General features: G+C 46.0%; 1 protein-coding gene across 1 annotated transcript in view; it reads left to right on the top strand.

Moving 5' to 3' along the window:
* The window catches only part of PTEN (phosphatase and tensin homolog), a 308757-nt gene that overhangs the window by 194908 nt on the left and 90211 nt on the right, over positions 1 to 23638 (top strand). Inside the window, exon 7 of the mRNA XM_030203074.1 lies at positions 12477 to 12643. Coding sequence (XP_030058934.1) covers positions 12477 to 12643 — 167 coding nt within the window. The remainder of the gene's footprint in view (positions 1 to 12476; positions 12644 to 23638) is intronic.

Raw genomic sequence — 23638 nt, 5'->3', positions numbered from 1 at the left:
GTGCATGCAGGGCAGGTTAGAGAAGGGTCGCTGGGTATGGGTGCATGCAGGGCAGGGGAGAGGAGGGTCACTGCTGGACATGGGTGGATGGACGGCAGGGGAAAGGAGGGTCGCTGGGTATGGGTGCATGCAGGGCAGGGGGAGAGAAGGGTCACTGGATATGGGTGGATGGAGGGCAGGGGGGGAGAGAAGGGTCGCTGGACATGGATGGATGGATGGAGGGCAGGGGAGAGGAGGGGAGAGAGAAGAAATGCTGGACATGGATGGAGGGGAGGGAAGAGTGAGGAAGGAGATGAGATGAGGGAGGAAGAGAGGAGAAAAACTGCACATGGATGAAGAAAATAGGCAGAAGCTGAGGACCAGAAATGAAGAAAGGAGGAAAGGAAAGAAATAAATGGAAAGGAAGCCCTGGAAACGGAGTTAAGAGGACAGATAGCAGCAGAATCAGATACTGGGCCAGCATGATCAGAAAAACAGTCACCAGACAACAAAGGTAGAAAAAAAATAATTTTATTTTCATTATAGTGTTTGGAATATGTTCACTTTGAGAATCAGGTGCTCAATATTAAAAGTTTATATTTATTTACTTATTCATGGCATTTTATCGCACATTAAACATGAATTAGATTGGAACCTGGGATCATTTAAATTTTTTTTTCCTAGAGTAATGCATTGCCACCCCCCCCCCCCCCCCCAAGGCTCTTTCCCCGGCTATAGCCAGCTTTGCAATTTGGGGGGGGGGGGGTCGCAGAGGGGGACCGGGGAGAGAGCCTGTTGTTAAACATTTACCAGCACACCACTGCTCTCCACTCTCATCTCTCCCTGCATTCCTCCCCGGGAACTCCATTTACTGGGTAAATCTCTCTTATCTGCACCCTTCTCCTCCACTGCTAACTCCAGACTCCGTTCCTTTTATCTTGCTGCACCATATGCCTGGAATAGACTTCCTGAGCCGGTACGTCAAGCTCCATCTCTGACCGTCTTCAAATCTAAGCTAAAAGCCCACCTTTTTGATGCTGCTTTTAACTCCTAACTCTTGTTCACTTGTTAAGAACCCTTATTTTATCATCCTCACTTTAATATTCCCTTATCTCTTGTCTGTCCTAATTAGATTGTAAGCTCTGTCGAGCAGGGACTGTCTCTTCATGTTCAAGTGTACAGCACTGCGTACGTCTAGTAGCGCTATAGAAATAAGTAGTAGTAGTAAGTTTGTTTCCAGCTGCCCTCAGTGAATTTGTCGGCCACTTCTCTCCCCTTCCTGACAGCAGAGGCTTTGCAGACCCTCAATAAGCCCTTTGAGGCCAAGGAGCTCCAGCAAGCTATCAAATCCCTCAAAACTTAGCCCCAGGGCCTGATGGCTTTTCAGGTGGGTTTTACAAAAGCCTTCAGTTACAACTTCTTGGACCTTTATTATGTCTCACGATGGTATGGCTTTAATTACTTTGATATCAAAGCCTCATAAGCCCAAAGATCAAGCGGACTCCTACCAACCTATCTCCCTTCTGAATGTGGATGCAAATCTCATCTCCAAAATTTTAGCAGTACACTTGGGAGACTTTTACCAATGCTGGTGGCAGACACTCAAGTAGGGTTTGTGAAGACAGTCGGTCTGTAATGTTCAAAGATTCTTCCTGGTAATGACCCATTGCCGTTTGTGTGATATTCCAGCATTAGTAACTAGTTTAGATGCCGAGAAGGCTTTTGACATTCGGTGTCCTTACCTATTTGGAATCTGGAGCTGGTTTCTAAGAGCGTTTTGTACACTTTATCAGGGTCCCCAAGCACAACTCCTGGTAAATGGGATGCACTGTCTAATCTTTCCCATCTGCAAGGGCACGAGACAGAGCTGCCCGTTATCCCCTCCCCTCTTCGTTTTATCTTTAGAACCCTTACTTTGTGTCCTCAATCATGATCCGCAGATTTCCAGAGTACAAATACAGTGCACTTAGATACAGGGTTTAGCGTTTGCAAATGATTTGCTGGTAGAGCTGTCACACCTACAGAGGTATCTGTTGGCATTCCTGGATTTGATTGCCCGATATCGCCGGCTCTCAGAGTTTTCCCTCAATCTTCATAATTCTAAAGCCTTACAGGTTGGTAGTGAGTAGTTGGACGGGGACCCTTCCCATTGCAGTGGGAGGATGAGGCTCTCCAATATAGGCATTCTCCTACCTGCTGACCTTATCACCCTCTATGATAGGAATATTAGACAATTTTTGGAGGAGACACAACTGAGGCTGGGACTCTGGGGCGCAAATCCCCTGTCTCTTTCGGGCTATATTTACCTGTTTAATATGATTCTGGCCTCTAAATGGCTCTTCACTTTTCAGTTATTGCCCCTATTTTTGAAAGGTTGCAGTAAGCAGAAGCTAACTCAAACTCTGCGACATTTTAGGCAAGATGGCGGAGATAATGGTTGTGTGAACCCGGAGCTCCTCAGAATCTTCTCTGTACGACCTCGAGAATTTCTCTCCCCGACTGTCTAGATGGGGAAGAGAAAGGCGAAAACGCTGGTACCTACCTCCATGGCACCAACATCGACACCAATCTCCAGGCAATCGACATTGGAGAACTTTGGTATCGGGATCCTTGGCAAGCTGACCTCTACTTCGACGGTCTCAACCCCCCCGGGAGATGAGCACAGCGCTGAGGGAGCGACGTTGAGTCCTCCCACTCTCACCGCGCCTCCACAACCCGGAAGTGAATTGCTGGCGGTGGGGTCATTGCAGCTGGAAGCGTGCGCTCCGTTGTCCGTGGTAGGAGGACCCACCGCCGGATTAACCTTGAGTTTGGAAACAGCAAAGCAGGGGCAGATGCAGGTCGCTGCCCCTGCTACCCGAGGTCTGGCTTCCGAGAGCAGTGGAGGAAGAAAAAGACCAGTATCGGTGACTTTGGATAGTTTGTGGGATGCAATACAGGAGGTAAATGGAATGTTACTGCAGATGAATGCTTCTATTAAGGGCGAGATAGTGGAATTGAAACAGACTACTCAGGATCTATCTTTAAATGTTCAAGAACATAAGGAAAACATTTCTGTGATGGAAAATGAGGTTAAACAACTAAAGAATTTAACTGTAACTTTGGTCAGGGAAAAAGAAATTCAGGAAAGAAAGTTAGAATATTTGGAAAATAATAATTGGAAGAATAACCTGAGACTGTTGAACTTCCCCAAATCTCCTTTAATACCAGCAGGTGAAATGCTTAAAAAATATATTGGTGAGGTATTGGGGATTCCGAAGGAGGGGTTTCCCCCTATAACACGGCTCCAGTATATTACTGGAACTGTGAAACCATCAAAGGAACAATCTCAGGCCACTTCAAGCTTGAACTTGACTGAATTTCTTGAAAACTCTCTGGAGTGTATTACAGAGAGAACAACATTGCTTGTGACTTTTGCTCTTGACCTGGATAGACACAATATCCTAAGATTATATTTTCTCCATTTAAATTACTTATTTTGGGGGCAATAAAATACAGATTTTCCCCGACTTAGCAAGGAACACGCAAAAGAGAAGAAAGGAATTTCTACTTTATAAATCTAGAGCTTTAAAATTGGGTGCTACTTTTTTGCTGAAGTTCCCATGCAAATGTCATATAATGTTTGGTTCAAATAATTATATATTTTTTACCCCTCAAAAATTATTACAATTTATTTCATCTAAGGAAAATGTTCAATTACCTAATGTGTTGCCTCCCTAATTAAAGCGTTGTTACGTTGGCTGTAGAAATCAGCCATGTCCCTACCGTTATAAATAATTGGCTTATTTTTATAGGCATGTTTTTCTTTTCAATTTCCTAGTATCTTGTCTCAACTTATTGGGGACTAATATAATTTGATATTTTCTTACTTGGAACCAAATTTGGTAATAAGTAATTTTGTTTTTCTTGTTAAGTAGTATTTCTGATATTTCCTATGTTTATGTCATGAGATGTAAATGTGAAAATTTATAAATAAAGAATTAAAAAAAAAAAAAAAAAGAACTCTGTGACATTTTCTATAGCATGGTAAGAGACCTCGATTGCCCATAGCTGTGTTGCAGACTCCTATTCGCCACAGGGGAATAGGTAGTCTTTAAATAGTTGGCTGCCGCTAACAGCATGCGCCATATTAATGATTGGTATAGAGATACTAACCATTTTTTCCTTATACAGCTGGAAACAATTTGCAGAATACATTTTACCTGCATTTTGGATAGCTTGCCTTCACTGGCAAGGGGTCTATATGAATCTTACCACATTTTCAAGGCAGCATGAGAAACCCAGAAGTGGATTCACATCACGCCATACTTAGCGCTCTGTGGTAACCCGGACTTCCTACGAGGAGATGGAGGTGGTCCCGTTGCTCACTGGAAATATTATGGTATCCACTGTTGGATTCAGCTTGTTGACTTGAAGGGTCAGCCGAAATCCTTTGTGACTCTTTATCGGGAGTTTCTTATTCCATCTTCGGATACCTTTGCTTACATGCAATTTTGTCATTACGTGTGCTCCTCGATTTGGACCAGCCTCATGGAGGACGTACAGGAATTGCTATCGGAAACCTTTATCTTGGACTCCCAGCTCACAGTCCCTCTGCAGTTCCACCACAGACAGCTGTTGAACTCCACTCCTTACATTGATTATGCCTAGTTGGCTTGCCAGTGGAGTGATGACCTGGGATTCTCTTACTGAGGAGCTTCTACAAGCTTTTGTTCTCAACAGCAAGGCTTATATGCAGATCGTGTGCTGTACCAGGAATCCTTGTAGAAATTTGCCTTGTGCTGGTTCATCTCCCTGCACTGAATGCACAAGGCTGGATTGGTGGCTTTTGGTCACTGCGCAAAATATCAGTGCCCCAGGATGCACCTTGGCCACATGTTTTGGTCTTGCCCTGTCATTCAGGCTTTTTGGTGCTGCCTTCTCCAGATTTTTTCAAGATTTGGTCTTTCAGTGGTCTCCACACTCCTACTTTTGGGGGCTAATATGCTGGAATCCCCAGCCTGTCGAGGGAGTAATCATTTTCTTCAATGCCTGGTGGTGTTAGCTCTTAAGTCCATCTTCCAGATTTGGTGTTTGCTCACAGGACCACTATTACAGTAGTGGCAAGTTTTAATGCTGCAGGACCTTCGCATGGAACACCTACAGATCCAGGATATCTCTTTCAAGCTACTTGGTCTCCTTTTTGGAAAATGCTGACCCTTTGGACGAGGAGCCATATATTTTTTTTTTTTTGTTACATTTGTACCCCGCACTTTCCCACTCATGGCAGGCTCAATGCGGCTTACATGGGGCAATGGAGGGTTAAGTGACTTGCCCGGAGTCACAATTTGCTGCCTGTGCCTGAAGTGGGAATCGAACTCAGTTCCCCAGGACCAAAGTCCACTACCCTAACCACTAGGCCACTTCTCACTTACCTTTTATCAGTAGGTCTTGGTGTTATATGATGCTTATTTGATTAAGAAGGATGGTTTCTCATTTTTGGGGGGAGGGGGGGTACAAGTTACATAATTTTGGTGGATGGTGGGGGAATTCAAAATATACTCACCTTGTTTGTCTTGTTTATTTCTTGGGTCTTGTACTGTGTTTTGCTGATGTTTTGCTTACTGATGCCAGTTTTGTGAGATTAATAAAAAGATTTCAACATAAAAAGGATTCCAAAGGTGACTTAAATTATAAACTGATGAGCCGGGCAAAACAGTGTCTGTTATAAAGAACATTACTGAGCACATACGTAAGCATGGATTAATGGGGACAAAGGAAATATGGATTTAGCCTTGAGAAATTTTGCCTTGCCAATCTGCTACATTTCTTTGAAGGTGTGAATAAACATGTGGATAAAGGTAAGTTGGTTGGTATTATGTGACTGTATTTTCAGAAGGCATTTTGCAAAGTACCACTTGAATGACTCCTAAGGAAATTAAAAAGCCATGGGATTAAGAACTAGTTGAAAGAGAAAACAGAGTAGGATTTAATGGTCAATTTTCTCAATGCAGAAGGGTAAATAGTGGGTTCACCATGGGATCTGTGCTGAGACTGCAGCTTTTTAATATATTTACTAGTAAAAAAGGCCCGTTTCTGACACAAATGAAACGGGCGCTAGCAAGGTTTTCCTCGGAGTGTGTATGTTTGGGAGAGTGTATGTGAGAGTGACTGTTTGAGAGTCAGAGTGAAAGTGTGATTGTGTGAGAGAGAGCGTGAGTCTGGGTGTGAGTGTGTTTGTGAGAGAGTGTGTGTGTGAGAATGAGAGTGTGTGCAAGTGTGTATGTGAGACACAGTGTGAGTGAGAGTGTGTGGGCGAGAGAGAGAGTGTGTGTGAGACACAGATTCTCTGTTTGAGTGAGTGTATGAGACCAAGCGAGTGTGTGAGTGACTGTGTGGCACATAGAGAGTGAATGTGAGACAGAGTGTGTGAGAGTGAGAAAGACATTGTATATGAGAGAGAGAGTGTGAGCCGTGCCCTCCCAATCCATGGCCATCTGTCCCCTGCCCCCTCCATTCATCCTTTTCCAGCAATTCCCCTCTGTCCGTGAGCCCTGCCCTCCCAATCCATGGCCATCCATGTTTGTCTGTCACCTGGTCCCTCCATTCATCCCTATCCAGCATTTCCCCTCTCTGCCTGAGGCCTGCCCTGCAATCCATATCCATCCATGCCCATCTGTCCCCTCCATTCATCCCTATGCAGCAATTCCCCTCTCCCTGAGTCCTGCCCTTCCAATCCATGACCATCCATGCTCCTCTGTCAACTGGCCCCTCCATTTTTCCCTATCCAGCATTTCCCCTCTCTGCCTGAGGCCTGCTCTGCAATCCATATCCATCCATGCCCATCTGTCCCCTCCATTCATCCCTATCCAGCAATTCCCCTCTCCCTGAGTCCTGCCCTTCCAATCCATGCCCATCCATGCTCCTCTGTCACCTGGCCCCTCCATTTTTCCCTATCCAGCATTTCCCCTCTCTGCCTGAGGCCTGCTCTGTAATCCATATCCATCCATGCCCATCTGTCCCCTCCATTCATCCCTATCCAGCAATTCCCCTCTCCCTGAGTCCTGCCCTTCCAATCCATGCTCATCTGTCACCTGGCCCCTCCATTTTTCCCTATCCAGCATTTCCCCTCTCTGCCTGAGGCCTGCTCTGTAATCCATGCTCCTCTGTCCCCTGCCCCCTCCATTCATCCATTTCCAGTAATTCCCCTCTCTCCCTGTGCCCTGCCCTCCTAATCCATACCCATCCATGCTCCTCTGTCCCCTGCCGCCTCCATTCATCCTTTTCCAGCAAGTCCCCTCTTGCCCTTCCATGACCCCCCCCCCTCGCATCCATGCTACGCTCTCTCCCATGTCCCAGCCTGGCTCGCCCTCTTCTTCCCCCCCCCCCCCCCCCCCACTTCGCATCCATGCCCCCCCCTTCGCATCCATGCCTCGCATCCATGCCCCCCCACCCCTTCGCATCCATGCATCCCTTTTTTTTTTTTTTTATTCTTTTTAACTTTACCTCCGTGGCGGTTCGTGCAGCGAAGCGTCAGGGAAGGAGGCGGCGCTCCCGACGTCTAGCTTTCCCTTCGCTGTGTTCCGAGCGAAGGGAAGGCTAGACGTCGGGAGCGCCGCCTCCTTCCCTAACGTTTCGCTTCCGGATTTGTTTGTTTTGTCGCGAGGGCGGGGCAGAGACGGCTGGCTGGCTTGAAGGCTTCACACCACGAATCCCCGAACCCTTCAGCCTCAGCCTGGGAGTGACGTCAGATGGCTTCAAGGCTTCAAGGCTTCAGGGTTTGAAGCTTCCGGCTTCAAGCTTCCGGCTTCACAGAACGTTGTCTTCAGAACGTTCACGGTGCGTTTTATTATATTAGATAAATGATCTAAACATGGGCATAATGAGTGAGGTTATCAGATTTGCTGATGACACAGTTATTCAAAGTTGTTAGATCACAAGAGGATTATGAGCAATTGCAAGAGGACCTTGCAAGACTGGAGACTGGGTATCCAAATGGCAGATGACATTTAATGTGAGCAAGTGCAAAGTGATGCATATTAGGAAGAGAAACCCAAACTAGCTACAAGATACAAGGTTCCATATTAGGAGTCACTGGCCAGGAAAAGGATTTCGCAGTCATCATTGATACATTGAAACCCTCTGCTCACTATGCAGTAGTGGCTAAGAAAGCAAGTAGTGTGTTAAGAATTAATAGAAAGGGGATGGAAAACAAAACTTAGAATACCTTTGTTCCATTGTTTGACGACACCTCAAATATTTTGTGCACTTCTTGATATAGCAGAATTAGAAAAGGTACAGAGAAGGACGGTGAAAATGATAAAGGGTATGGGATGACTTCCCTATGAGAAAAGACTAAAGAGGCTAGGGCTCTTCAGCTTAGAGAAGATGACTGAGAGGAGATATGATAGAGTGCTAAATAATCCTGAGTGGAGTTGAATGGGTAGACGTGAATTGCTTTCTAAAAATTCTAGGGCTAGGAGGCATACAATATGAAGCTACTAAGTAGAAGATTTAAGAGAAATCTGAGAGAGGTTTTCACTCAGTGTGTAACTATGCTCTGGCATTTGTTATCAGAGAATGTGGTAAAAGCAGTTAACAAGGTTTAAAAAAAAATGTTTGGACAAATTACTAAAAGAAAAATTCCATAAACCATTTTAAAGATGAATTTGGGAAAACCCACAGCTTATTCCTGAGGTAAGCAGCAAAAAATATTTTTTACTCTTGGGTTCTTACCAGGTACTTGTGACTTGGATTGGCCACTGTTGGAAACAGGAATAGTGGGCCTGGACCTTCAGGGGTCTTTTCTTTAGGAAAGTAAAGCCTTTCAGATGATGATGGCAGGGCACAGACATTCCTGCTTTAAGCATTTTAGCTCAGTGCTTCTCAATCCAGACATACTCAGCCAGTTGGGTTGCATACCAAGGAGGTGGTGCATTCAGATCTCTTGTATGCACATTTATTGTGGATATCCTGAAAAGCTGACTGGCAGATTGCCCCAAGGACTTGGTTGAGAAGAACTGCTTTAGTTTGTTCAGGCACAGTGTGTCTCGGTCTCTGCTATGAGCATGAGTCCTGAGAGCTGTCTCAGCTTCCTGTCACCCAGTCTAGGTGGAGCTTGGGTACTTGCTACGTATCTCGACTGGTTTGGCATGGATGTTGAGGAAGGTGAAATTTAAACTTACCTGTAAATTTCCTTTCCTTGAGTCCTGTCACACCAGGCCAGAACCTACCCAGGCAAGCCACGGCAGTCAAAAATAAAAAGTGCAAGAGAATTGTTGTGCATTTTAGTTATTTGGAGTTTATTTTACCCTTTATTTCAAGTTTTCTCTCTCCTTGGTGATTAACGTAGATATTTTTGGCTATAGCAGGTTAGATTTAGATAGTATTTTTGAAAGGTGAACATAGACACCTTTTTTTTTTAATTTTTTTAAATTCCAGTGCTCTTAGCTTTAATATATAGGTATACTGAAGAACAGAAGTCAGTACCATGGGAGTAAAGTCAGCTCTGAACTTTTTTCCTTTGTCTCCATCTGCTGTCAGGGGTACATAACCTACATGTCTGGACTTGTCTGCCAGGATTCCAGGAAAGGAAATGAACAGGTAAGTTTAAATTTTATCATATGAACATTTCATGAAGTGCAAGGAGAAGCTGAATAAGCAGCTGAAAATCAACTTTATGTATCTCAATGTCTATTTTAGTTGCAAAATGTTTTCATTTGCATGACACTTTGCATAGACTTGTAGTGCTATATGAAACCTTTTAGACACTTTGCTGCTTAATTTTTTGTTTCACATCTAGTGTGACATTGAACTGTATGCCATTATGTCATTTCTCAGTAAATATTATACATGCTTGCTTTTAATGAGGTTAAAATGAATCAACACTGCAACTGTCTCTTTATGAACATACTGTCCATTGTGGGGTTTTTTTGTTGCCTTTGTGTGCTGTTGTGGCATTCTCCTCCCTTCCTATTCACGGTCATGTAACTGCTTAGGTTTCATATGCTTTCTGTAGTTAATAATATTGCTATTCAAGTCACTTAATTGAAAATGTTAATTTTGGCCCGTCTCATCAGTTAAAAAAAAAATATTTTGTTGGTAGTGGATTTTTATGTTGCTTCTTCTCTGAGTAGTATAAGACACTGTTGGATGCTGGCAAAAGATAAAACTTTCTACATAAATACTTTAACTGTTTTTGCTTAAGCATTTTTCATAGAAAGATCAGAGCATCTGTCCCTTACATTTAGTTAGCACAAAGCCTCTGGACCTGGGTGGGTTCTTCTTGGGTATATCATTATTCTGCACCTCCTAAGGTTACCTGGTTGGCTGTGCTTAAGTGGTCATGGCCACAAAAAGGTTGTTAAGCACTGCCTTAGCACTTTAGAATTTAATTTAAAGAAAAATATAGAAACAGGTAAAATGACATCAGATAGAGACTATATGGCCTATGTGGTCTACAAGTTTATGCAAACTACTAAACTATGCAGTTCCTTTCTCTTCAGAGATCTCTGTGCTTCTCCCATGCTTTCTAGAATTTAGTTACACTTCTTATCTCCACCATCCTTTCTGTAAAGAACTATTTCCTTAGGTTCCTGAATGTCTGTCTCTCCTATCTTCATCCAGTGACTCCTTTTTCTAGAGTTTCCTCTCAATTGAAAGAGGTCTACTTCCTCCGTATTTATACTATTGAGGTATTTGAATGTTTATATCGTATCTCTTCTCTGCCCCCACCCCACCCCCATCCCCGGGTAACCTTTTTTCCAAAGTATACATATTGAGATCGTTATGATCACTGTCTATTTTAGTAGGCACACTGTGGACAGACTCCATACTACTTATTTCCTTCTGAAGGTGGTGTTCCATAATTGTACGTGGGACTACAAATAAGATCTCTCTAGACCAAGGGTTCTCAACCTAATCCTCAGTAGTACTGTCTGAATCACAATTCAAATTGATCGCTGATTCATTTTTGGTGAATCAATTCATTTTTGTAAAAATCAATGCCCTCCCCCTTCGCACTTGTTAAAAACAGCAGTTCTTCGCTGGCAGCTAGCACAAGCAGCGAGCAGCTAATGCACTTTGGCGGAGGCAGGGTAATAGCATTATCTTACTGGGCTTGAGAGAGGGCATCACAGAATTAATACACCAATTGCTTCTTATTTGTTGGCACCAAGAGAGGGGATTCTTGAGGTGACATATCGGACCACTGCTGTATGCAACTGCACTTTTCACTGACCCACTTTGGCTTCAGCAAAACAAAGGAGAAAAAGTTGCACTGCAAGTAGTACAGGCAAGATCATATACTCGTCCTGTAGCAATGTCTTCCTCAATGTCATGTATTTCCTTGCTGAAGCAGAAGTGTGAGGGAAAAGGAGAAAGCAGCAATTCACACACTTCCCACACTTCCAGAATGAGGTAAGTCAAAGAAAAATGGATGCTAGAGAGAGATGGGAAGGGCTGAATATGGAGCTGTGGTGGGTAGTGGGGAAGAGGAGAATGATAGTCTGGTGGGTGGGAAAGAGATCAATGCATTTATTAAATACTAGGAAAAAGGCCCATTTCTGAAACCAAGGAAACGGGTGCTAGGCAGTCAATCCCCCACCCTCCCTCAGTGTTTCACAGTCTGCCCTCCCTCCGTTTTCAACCCCGCCCCTGCGTTGCAGCCCGTGGACCCCCCTTCCGCGACCCTGTCGCCACCCCCCTTCCCAGTGAACCCCCCCCCCCCGCCGTTGTCAACTACCTGTGCTGACGGGGGACCCAAACCCCCGACAGCCGAAGTGCTGTTCTGCCCTTCGCGTTGGTTCCTCAATGCTCTTCTCAATCTCTTAAGTTTCTGTGCGTGGGTCCCCCATCAGCACAGGTAGTCGACAGTGGCGTTTCCAGGAAAATGTGTTAAACTTAACATTCCTGTGGAGTCTTCAGTCTGGGTTCTCCTTTTCTCATTTAGGGTCTGGGGTTTTAAACTCTTTACTTGGACCCTGCCCATTTGCCCTGATTGCCCAACTCTGCTTCCTTTATGCTGGGCCAAGCTTTTCTTTCTTAAGGGGGACTGGAGATATATCCTTTTACTATCTTTACACTTGCCATTTAATCTTTATTTACCTTCCTTTTGTACCTCTGACAGACCCTGGAGCTATAGGTTGGCATCCAAAGTGAGACAGTCATTGCAGTGTATTAGTTTGGGGATTCATGAGGTCTCATATTAATAGCAGGATCAATTTGAAAAGCAGTAATTTGTAGCATTTCACTTCCCCCCCAACCCCCAGTTAATATTGCTGGACTCAGGTTTTTTTTTATATCTGGCCAACACTACAACAAGCCAATTTTCATGAAAGGTCTTAATTGAATAATTACAGCAATTGGAATTAGTGACTTTTAATTGGCAAGAATTATAATATTGAACACTTCATAACTAAATTAAGGATGGCCTTTGCCTGCTCAATAGCTGACCTGCATTTTTTTTTCTGTCGGAAGTACTTCCTGTACATTGACATTGTTCTCTGTTGAACATGCAGATCCCCAGTTTGTGGTTTACCAACTAAAAGTGAAGATTTACACCTCTCCTTCGGGACCCACAAGACGTGAAGACAAGTACATGTACTTTGAGTTCCCTCAGCCGCTGCCAGTGTGTGGTGATATCAAAGTGGAATTCTTTCACAAACAGAACAAGATGATGAAAAAGGTTTGCACGTTTATTTTAATAAGATGTTTTCTGCATGCTTTCTGTAACTGGTTTACTGGCTTCTACAGATCTGTATTGGTTATCTCTACTACTTAGAATGAAAACGTTAGTGGTATTTACTGTGATAATATATTTTAACCTTATTTTTAAACTAAATTAGTGTCTGAAGTATTTAAAACATTAGTATTTTGTTTTTGAATGGACTAAATTGAAAGAATTGAAGTCCTGATAACAGCATAAATCTATTCCATTTATAGTGTTGGATTCAATAGGTCCTTTCATAAGCCAGATTCCCCTGCACTTGGGAATAACTGACTTGAAGCCTTTTTACTAAGTGTTTTTCTGATAAGCCCAGCTATTTCACAGAATTTGAATAGCTAAATCTAGCTTCTCATGACTAGACATCTAAATTTCAAACCTGATTTAGCGTAGAGCATCCAGGGTGGGATAGGGGCATCCAACAGGTAGGTTTTTGTTTATGCAGATGATATGCAGCGAGTGCCATACAAAAGGCATGTACGAGTAGAGCAGCTGCCCAAACACAAATGTGGAGGGGCACAAAAATTGTTCCCAGCCCAGTCTCCTGATGAAGCAGGTGGAGCAGAATGGGGGGCGATGATGAAGCAGATGGGGCAGAATGGGGGGCACATAGGAATCGGCTATGAGCAGTGGTGAAGCAGGCAGGATGGGGGGTACTAGTGGGTGAACCCCACAGGGTGCAACTGTAGCCCAGTTAGGTCCTGTATAAAACTGTTCGCATTAGGAAGAAATGATTTTTAATTTTGTGTGGTAGGGTATGTGAAAATCAACAGAAATATTGTTTTGAATTTTCTATACTACCCTTTGTCAGTAATATCAGAGCATTTACCATCATGTAAGAAAATGAAAGTACAACAAAAATAACAATGGGAACAATATATACTAAGTTTGAATTTACAAAATAATTTGGATGTTGGGATGACCCCCTGTTAGAAAAGGTGATGGAAGCGGTGCAAAGAAAAGCTACGAGGATGATATGGGATTTGCTTTCCAAGACGTATGAAGAGAGACTTGCTGACCTGAACATGTATACCCTGGAGGAAAGGAGGAACAGGGGTGATATGATACAGACGTTCAAATATTTGAAAGGTATTAATCCGCAAACGAATCTTTTCCGGAGATGGGAAGGCGGTAGAACGAGAGGACATGAAATGAGATTGAAGGGGGGCAGACTCAGGAAAGATGTCAGGAAGTATTTTTTCACGGAGAGGGTGGTGGACGCTTGGAATGCCCTCCCGCGGGAGGTGGTTGAGATGAAAACAGTAACGGAGTTCAAACATGCATGGGATATGCATAAAGGAATCCTGTGCATAAGGAATGGATCCTCAGAAGTTTAGCTGAAATTGGGTGGCGGAGCAGGTGAGGGGAAGAGGGGTTGGTGGTTGGGAGGCTAGGATAGGGGAGGGCAGACTTTATACGGTCTGTACCAGAGCCGATGATGGGAGGCGGGACTGGTGGTTGGGAGGCGGGAAATACTGCTGGGCAGACTTATACGGTCTGTGCCCTGAAAAGGACAGGTACAAATTCAAGGTAAGGTATACACATATGAGTTTGTCTTGGGCAGACTGGATGGACCATGCAGGTCTTTTTCTGCCGTCATCTATTATGTTACTATGTTACTATGTGAAGGATTTGGGGGTTTATCTGGACTTAGATGAGTCCCTTAAATGTCAGGTGTTGCATTTAGTGAGGTACATACATAACAGCCCAGAGGGGGGGGGGGGGGGCAGGGGGGACAAAATTCCCCGGGGGCCCCCTGCATTGAAATCACAGTCTCACCTCCATGAAAGCAGCGCTGCAGGTAGCAGAACGCCTCCCTTCGGCCCTCCTTCCCTCCCTGTGTCCCGCCCTCGTCTGACGTAACTTCCGCGAGGGCGGGACAGAAGGAGGGCCGAAGGGAGGCGTTCTGCTGCCTGCAGCGCTGCTTTCACGGAGGTGAGACTGCGATTTCAATGCAGGGGGCCCGGCCCGGTGGCGGATGGAGGGGGGAGCGGCGGCAACCTCAGGGGTGTGGAGGGGGGGCGGGGCGGCAGGGGAGGGCCCGGCCCAGTCTTTTGACGGCCCTGGGTACATAAGCGCAGCCTGTTGCTGACTGACACATTTGTTTAAGATGGTGGATCAAGCAGTTGTAAAGCTAGATCTAGATTATTTCGACGAGCTATATTTAGGATTATCAAGGAAGCTTTGTGGTCTGATTGCAAGCAATACAGAATGCAACCCTGGTGTGGGTATGTCAAGATGAGCATTGGCATCTCCCTTACTGAGAGTCTTGCTCTGGCTCCCCTTTAAGGCCAGAAGCCTAATGCTTAGAGTAGTGGGCTGAGAACTAGAGAAGCCAGCTTCAAATCCCACTGATGCTCCTTGTGACCTTGGATAAGTCATTTAACTCTCCATTCCTTAGCGTCCCTCCGGACCGGCCCAGAATGTGACTGATGGGTTGTGCACACCTTCCAGCAGGTGGAGACTGAGAAAAAACTGTGACTCTAGCGAGCCAATAAGAGCCCTTGCCATCCAGAGAAAGATCCAGTAATCTCAGTCTCCAGCAGGTGGAAGGTGGCGAGTCCTTCAGTCTCATTCTTTTCTCTGTTGTCATTTTTCTGGTAAAAGATTGTTTCTCCTGTGCATTTGGATTAAAAAAAAAAAAAAAAAGCTGCTTATTTGGGGCTGAGGTCCGTGGGGGTCTCTTTTGCCCGGGGGGTGCCACACTCGGATGGTCGAGTCTCTCCCCCCTATTCCTCTCTAATAAGTAAGCATAATATTGATGTTGAGATGCTTTAAGTAGCAGTCTGTTGTCTGGAACAGGCTGACTCCTGTGAATTTCCTCCAGCTCTTCGTGGGGAGAACTGTAAAGGCAGGGAGAGGCAGCTGCTCTTTCAAAAAGTAAAGAGTTTAAAAAAAAAAAAAAACGAATCCGGGCTTTGGGCACCGTGATTGTCAGCACTACTGTGTGTGTGTCTATTTGAGCAAGCAGGGCAGCTCCGTTGGTATTTTCTGCCGAGTAGCGCTTTTACTTTCGTTTTCGGGGGGCTGCTATTTGTTTTTGTGATCAGCTGTTCGCGATGTCGGAGCGCTTGCGGCGCTGCTCCGTCTGTCAGCGTCGGGGCCTCAGTTCAAGCGAAGTCTGTAAGTTTTGTACGGCGGATGAGATTTTTGAGGAGCAAGGGTGTAGGACCTGCTAAATCGCCGCACCGGCTTCAGTGCTACAGGTGTCGGGGGAGGGGGGATTCGGGTTCCCGTGTTGCGGTTGCGTCTCCTGCTCCCTCGTTGCCGATTTTGGCGGGAACATCCGCCATCTCGGATCTTGCTGGGCCTGATGCCCCTAGGGCCTCTCCACCTTCTTTTCAGCAGGCCTCAACCTGGTTGTTACCTCAGGGGGCTGCTGGATTTCCTCCGCAGTTTGTACTTCAAATGTATCAGGCATTTTTATTGCATCAATCAGCTCCTGCTGTACCTCCAGCACAGAGTTCTCTGGAAGGCTCTACTGTGCCTTTAAAGAGAGTCAGACAGTCCCTGCAGGCAGAGCAGGAGGACTCCTTTGATCCTGATCAAGAGCTCCCGGTTTTAGCAGAGAAGTCAGGCTTCCCTGAGGAGATTTTTTCGGAGGATTTTACTCAGGCGGTAGATGAGGGTGATTCCATTCCCTTAGGGGAGGATCCTTCGGTGGTCAGAATATCTCATAAGGATGACCTTCAGGAGCTTATTTCTCAGGTTTCCTCTATGCTCCGTTTTGATAACCAGGATAGTACTGTGGTTGAGCCTAGGAAAGTGGATATGCTGATAAAGGGAATTCGCAGGGCCGGCAAGTCCTTTCCCATGCATCAAAACATAAGGGATATTATCCAGGCTCAGTGGGAGCGTCCGGATTCTGGTTTTCGGCTGGCTAGAGCCATGGGCAGGCTTTACCCTGTTCTTGAGTTGGATCAAGAGCTTTTAGGTTCTCTGGTAGTGGATGCTGTGGTTTCTGCGGTGACTAAGCGGAACACAGTGCCAGTAGATGGTGGCAAGGCACTGCGGGACCCCCAGGATCGCAGGATTGATTCCCTGTTAAAGAATGTTTTTGATGTTTCGGCTCTGGCAGTGCAGGCCGACATCTGTGGTTCCTTGGTCGCATGAGCGAGTTTCCAGTGGTCTGAGCAGGTTTTGGACCGTCCTTCGGATGGTATTTCGGCCATTGATCACGATGTGGCGAAGCTGGAGATGGCTTCCGCATTTTTGGCAGATGCTATGTATGATTTGCTTCGGGCCTTTTCAGAGTCTATGGCTTTTTCAGTTGTGGCTCGCCGTACTCTTTGGCTTCGTGGTTGGTTGGCGGATGCGGCGTCTAAGGCCAAACTGAGTAAATTTCCCTTTAGGGCTCCTTTTTGTTTGGGGAGGAGCTAGACAAGCTGGTGAATAGCCTAGGTGAGGCTAAAGTTCCAAGGTTACCAGAGGATCGGCCTAGAGGTTCTGGTCGCGGTTCTTTTTCTGCTCGTGGCAGAGGGCGTGATTTTTGTCGGTTTCGGTCAACCAGAGGTTTTCAAGGCCCTCGGTCTAGATTTGCCCAAAGAACTCAGTCCTTTCGGGGAGGTCGTCGAGGAGGTTGGGGGACAGGGGGGGGTTCCTTTTCCTCCTCTTCCAATTCGCAGCAATGAAGGTGTGCGGGCCCAGCCTCTGGTCCAGGTAGGCGCAATTTCAAGAGAGGTGGGCCCAAATTACCTCAGATCAGTGGGTTCTAGAGGTTATTCGAGACGGGTTTGCTCGTCCCTTGTCTGATGCTTTCCTTCAATCTCCTTGTCGGTCTCGCGTCAAGGCCGGTGCTGTTCGTTTTACTCTGCGCAAGCTTCTGGATCTTTGAGCGATTTGTCCGGTGCCGTCGGCGGAGAGAGGTCAGGGCCGTTACTCCATCTATTTTCTGGTGCCCAAGAAGGACGAGACTTTCCGTCCCATTTTAGATTTCAAGATGGTCAATCGAGCTCTCAAGGTGCCCTCTTTCCGGATGGAAACTCTTCGGTCTGTCATTGTTGCGGTGCGGGCTGGAGAGTTCCTGACTTCGCTAGATCTTACAGAAGCCTATTTTCACATTCCAATTCGTCCAGCACATCAGAGGTTCTTCGTTTCGCGATTCTAGGCCATCAGTTTCGGGCCCTTCCTTTCGGACTAGCTACGGCTTCCCGCACTTTTACCAAGATCATGGTGGTGGTAGCGGCAGCTCTCAGAACAAAAGGTGTGTTAGTCCACCCTTATTTGGATGATTGGTTGATTCGGGCAAAGTCTTTCCACAAGAGTGTTCAGGTGACGGCTCGGGTAGTCGAGTTCTTACGCTCCCTCGGTTGGGTAGTCAGTCTGCAGAAGAGTCATCTTCAGCCCTCTCAGTCCTTAGAATATCTGGGTGTCCTCTTCGATACGAGGCTCGGCCGTTTGTTTCTCCCTCCGGCTCGCGTGCTCAAGTTGCAAGCTCAGATTCGAATCTTCTTACAGATGTCCAGTCCGTCGGCATGAGATTATCTTCAGATTCTGGGCTTGATGGTGGCAGCAATAGAGACGGTGCCCTGGGCCAGGGCTCACTTGCGGCCTTTGCAGAGGTCCCTTCTTTCCAGGTGGTCGTCCCAGATCAGGTCGCTTTATCACCAGCTGCCACTTTTGTTGCAAGTCAGGGCCAGTCTGAGATGGTGGCTGCGGAGAGCCAATTTAACCAAGGGTTCGCCTCTGGAGCAGCCCAGCTGGATTGTAGTAACGACGGATGCCAGTCTTCAAGGCTGGGGTGCTCACTGTCAGGGGCAGATTGCTCAAGGTCTCTGGTCTCTTCCAGAGACCAGCTGTTCAATCAATCTATTGTAAACCAGGGCCATCCGTCTAGCGCTCCAGAGGTTTCTTCATCTGCTGAGAGGGCAGGCAGTGCGAATAATGTCAGGCAATGCCACGGCGGTGTCATACATCAATCAGCAAGGAGGGACAAGGAGTCTACCGTTGGAGCGAGAAGCGTCATGGCTTCTGCAATTGGCGGAAGTCAACCTGGTGGCTCTGTCAGCGGCTCGTGTAGCAGGAGTTCTCAACGTTCAGCCAGATTTTCTCAGTCGTCACCTCCTCGATCCCGGAAAATGGTCGTTAAGCAAAGTGGCGTTTCGTCTGTTGGTAGATTGTTGGGGGGCTCCCAAGATGGATCTGTTTGCGTCCACAGTCAATGCAAAGCTTCCTCTGTTCTACAGTTGTCGCAGAGATCCCAAAGCGCACTGGGTGGACGCTGTTCTTCAATCCTGGCCGGACGGGCTAGTGTATGCATTTCCTCCTTGGCCTCTGATAGGACGTCTGCTGCAGAAGGTAGAGGCTCACAAGGGTTGTCTCATTCTGGTGGCGCTGGATTGGCCTCGGAGGCCGTGGTATGCTGACCTTCGACGTCTTCTGGTGGATCTTCCCTTCAGGATTTCTGTCACTCCAGATCTTTTGTCGCAGGGTCCGGTCGCTCATCTGGATCCGGGTCGATTCTGGCTTACGGCTTGGCTCTTGAGAGGGCTAGGTTAGCAAAGAAAGGTTATTCTGCTCAGGTTATTGCTACTATGCTGCGTTCCCGCCGGCGTTCCACTTCTTTGAATTACGTGCATTCTTGGAGGATCTTTGAAGATTGGTGTTCGGAGTATTCTCTTTCTCCTCTGGCGGCTTCGGTGTCACAGATTTTGGATTTTTTGCAGCGGGGGTTTGACAAAGGTTTAGTGTTGTCTTCCCTTAAAGTGCAGATTGCGGCTTTGTCATGTTTTCGCGGTCCTATCCAAGGGAAGTCGTTAGCTACTCATCCGGATGTGGTGCGTTTCCTCAAAGGAGTTAATCTTCTTCGTCCCCCATTGCCATGTGCGTTTCCTTCGTGGGATCTGAATTTGGTGCTATCGGTTCTTTCTAAGCCTCCCTTTGAGCCTTTGTCGTTCTGTTCTTTGAAGGATTTAACTCTGAAGGCAGTGTTTTTTTGGTGGCCGTCGCGTCGACCAGGCGAGTTTCGTAGTTGCAGGCTTTGTCGTGTAGGTCTCCTTTTTTGGAGTTCTGTCCAGATCGCGTAGTTTTGCGGCCGGTGCCATCCTTTCTTCCCAAGGTGGTATCTCGGTTTCATGTTTCTCAGCCAGTTGTTTTGCCTGTCTTAGGTTCATTTTCTGGCTCGCAGGTGCAGCGGAGTTTGAAGTGTTTGGACGTCAAGCGGGTGTTGAAGCACTATATTAAATCTACGGAGGTCTTTCGGAGATCTGATCGGTTGGGGTTTTTTTTATTGGCGGTGCGCATAAGGGGCTCATGGCCTCTAAACCCACGATTTCTCGTTGGCTCAAGGAGATGATTGCTTCGGCCTATCTTATTTCCGGGAAAACAGTTCCAGACCATCTCAAAGCTCATTCTACGAGAGGTCAGGCAGCTTCGTGGGCAGAGCGTTGTCTGGTTCCTCCGGAGGACATTTGCAGGGCGGCGACCTGGTCGTCCTTGCATTCCTTTTCTAAGCACTACCGTTTGGACATTCTCAGTCGTCGCTTGGTTGATTTTGGAGCGCGCGTGTTGTCGGCGGGGCTTAGGGTCCCTCCCATAATTTCACTGCTTTACTTCCCATCAGTCACATTCTGGGCTGGTCCGGAGGGACTCTACGGAAGGGTAAATTAGGCCTTACCTGCTAATTTGCTTTCCTTTAGTCCCTCCGGACCGGCCCAGATCCCTCCCTTCAGATATCTGAGTTTTCAGAGGTTCGTTGTCGGTTTCTTTTGGAGCCGTATTGCTAGTTTATTTCTCTATTAAAAAAAAAAAAAAAAAAATGTTTTCAGGCACTCACCCTTTGTTGGCAATGTGCCGGTGGCTGCTCAGGTTTTTTGGATGCACAGGTTAGGTACTTCTTTTCTTCTGCTTTGGTACTCTATTACTGGATCTTTCTCTGGCTGACAAGGTCTCTTATTGGCTCGCTAGAGTCACAGTTTTTTTCTCAGTCTCCACCTGCTGGAAGGCGTGCACAACCCATCAGTCACATTCTGGGCCGGTCCGGAGGGTCTAAAGGAAAGCAGATTAGCAGGTAAGGCCTAATTTACCCTTGCTTCAGACTTCTACAGATCTGTAAGCCCTTTTGGGACAGGAAAATGCCTACTGTATCTGAATGTAACTCACCTTCTGAAAAGCATGAATTAACATTCAAAAAAGCCAAAAGTCTCAAGCTTCATTAAGACACAATATCAGTGACTTCCGAACTGTTGCATGGGTAATGGGTCATGATACCTTTCAGGATAGAGTGTGGTGGTATACTCCAGGGAGATGATTGCATTCAAATCAAGGTGCACAATTGGTTATCCCCACTATGAAAACAGTGAAGAAACTGTTAAGAGGTACGCTATGGGATAGCTTTTGAGGGAGTTGAGATAAAAGCTGGATTGATTGGGTTTTGGTGGGTTTTTTTTTAATTGTAGGTTTCAGACATGGCTCTTCCTGCATTAAGAGACAGGAGGGATTAGTGGGTTTGGTTAAGAAAACTTGTCAAATGTGTTGGCTTTAGGATACTGAGGTTTTCCACAGTCACTGGTCTTACGTTTTTGTGTGGTGGTGATTTATGTCGTCCCCTGCCTCCATCTGCTAGTTGTAGAGTACAAATTGTCTGGACTGTAATTTCAGGATATAGAATAAAAATTTGAGGACATTCATAATACTGATTTGAAAAGGAAAGTGCTATTGATAGGTGATTTCTGTTTGCCAGAATTTAATTAGGACATCCCAGCTACGTTGTTTGGAAGGGGAGACCTGTGTTCATGTAATTTGTGGCTTTGAATTTATTCTTTAAATTATATTTGATGATTTTTGTAAATTGGGAAGTGATCTATAAAACATTTAACTGGAAAATTTCCTTAGAGTTAGACATTTGTGATTTCTTAATTTTCCTTTTACACGGTTGTTGACTGTGAAGACACTTTTTTGATTAAATACTTCAAGGAGATACTGAGTATTCCCAAACACAATAAGATGTTGATTTCCAATTATATTCCTTCAAAGTCTTAAGTGGTGAATGAAGCAGGAGGAGCATGTGATACTTTGATTACTGAAGGAAGCCTTGATTTGACAGGAATTTATGGAAAGTTCAGTTGAAGTTTCAACTAGAACAACCCTTCTTAGACACCTTTGCCCCAATGAATCTTAAAATAGAAACAGAGAAATATAAAGGCAGATAAAGGCCGTATGACCTATCCAGTGTGCCCATCCATACCATTTACTATTCTTTCCTCTTCCCTAGAGATCCTATGTACCTATCACAAGCTTTCTTGAATTCAGTTAGTTTTTTATCTCCTTCAGGAAGCCGTTCCACAAATTCATCACCCTTTCCATGAAGAAGTGATTTCTCAGGTTACTTCTAAGTCTTGTAATGGTTCACTTTCATCCTGTGCCCCCTCATTCTTGTCTGAGGGACCTTCCTCTGATGGCACAGTTGGTTTCCCTCCACCTAGAGCTTCAGACTTCGGCCTGTGAGCCTTTGCTTGGTGAGGAAGTGTCTGAGGCGGTCCCTTGGAACTGTTATTGGTAAATGCTGTATTCCCTATTAATATGTAAGCCGCATTGAACTTGCTTTAAGTGGGAAAGCGTGGGATACAAATGTAATAAATAAATATTCCAGTCCTTGACCTTAGGGTCCTGGTTTGGTGGCAGTTTTTTTGTCTTTTGTTTGTTTTTTAAATAATTGGTCCCTCCTCTTAAGCTCCACTCCTCTCTGTGTTCCTTTTCAGGCTTATTCAGTTTGGTGTTTCAGTGGGGCTGAAAAAAATTATTGAGGGACAGCTTTGAGTGTTGTTTTCCCCTTGTTCCTCCTGGTTATAGATCCACAATCGGGGGTGGAGTGTGCTGTCAGCTCGGAAGTCTTTTCTGGGGCACTGTTTCTATGGGGAGAGCAGCCCAGAGATGGGTCTGAAATGGATTTTGAGTTCCACAAGGTGTTCATGGACTTAAATTTCTGGCTCCATAAGTACCTATGGAACTCTGGAGTTTGGCAAAGCTGAGTCCTGTATGGGGAAAGTGAGTGGCGACTGATCCATCTCGCCGTCTTTTGCCACATTTTTGCATAACCGTATGTTATGGAGAAATAATAAAACAACAAGCCAGAGAGCCCACTACATTTGATTGGGCCCAGGATGGTGTGTTTCGCTGGGGTTTTGTCTGGGGAAGCGAGCTGTTGATGAAGTCAAAATCCTGTTATATTGGTGCCACTTTTTACAGCAAGAGAGTCTTGTCTCTATCTTCTAGAGCCAAAGGGCAGGAACAATGGCTATTCTCCGAGGACAAGCAGGCTGCTTGTTCTCACTGAAGGGTGACATCCGACGGCAGCCCCAGGTCCGGAAATCTTCCTAGCAACAAAGCTTGCTAGAGCCCTCGCGCGGCCATCTTCCCGCCCGTCGCGCAAGCGTGCTGGCTTAGTCTCTTTTTTTTCCGCTGTCAGAGCGGCTGTTTTTTCGGTTGCTCTGCACCCCACAGAAGAGAGCCCTTGTTAGCGCTTCAGCGTTTCGCCTATTTTCGGTTTTTCCTTCAGCTCGTGTTGAGCTCTTCTTTTTCAAAAAAAAAAACTTCAAAAACTAACTTTCCTTTATCTCTTAGTTTGTCCCTGTAAGTATCCTTTCGTTTGGCCGCCCGTATGGGGTTTTTCCCCGTTTTTTGTGCCCTTCTTTTTGGCACCATCGCAAGTTTTGATTTCGCCACCGCTATTTTTCTGTCGATGACATTGAGGATTGCCAGCAGCTTCAAGAAGCGCACTCGGTGCAGCCGGGCAATCTCAGTCACTGACCCACACGCTTCGTGTATTCCGTGCCTTGGGGCCGGTCATCGCCCCGACGCCTGTACATTGTGTCCTAGCCTTAAAAAGCGGACACAGGCGTCGAGATTAGCTCAGTGGGAACGCCTGTTCTGAGTTTCGCTTGGTCCTTTGGCGTCGGCAGCGGTACCAAGATCGGCGGTGTCGATGTCGGCACCGAAGAGTGCATCGACGTCAGGAAC

Source organism: Microcaecilia unicolor, chromosome 5 (assembly GCF_901765095.1).
Source record: "Microcaecilia unicolor chromosome 5, aMicUni1.1, whole genome shotgun sequence".
In the NCBI taxonomy this organism is placed as follows: Eukaryota; Metazoa; Chordata; class Amphibia; order Gymnophiona; family Siphonopidae; genus Microcaecilia; species Microcaecilia unicolor.
This window is presented reverse-complemented; position numbering and strand designations above follow the sequence as displayed.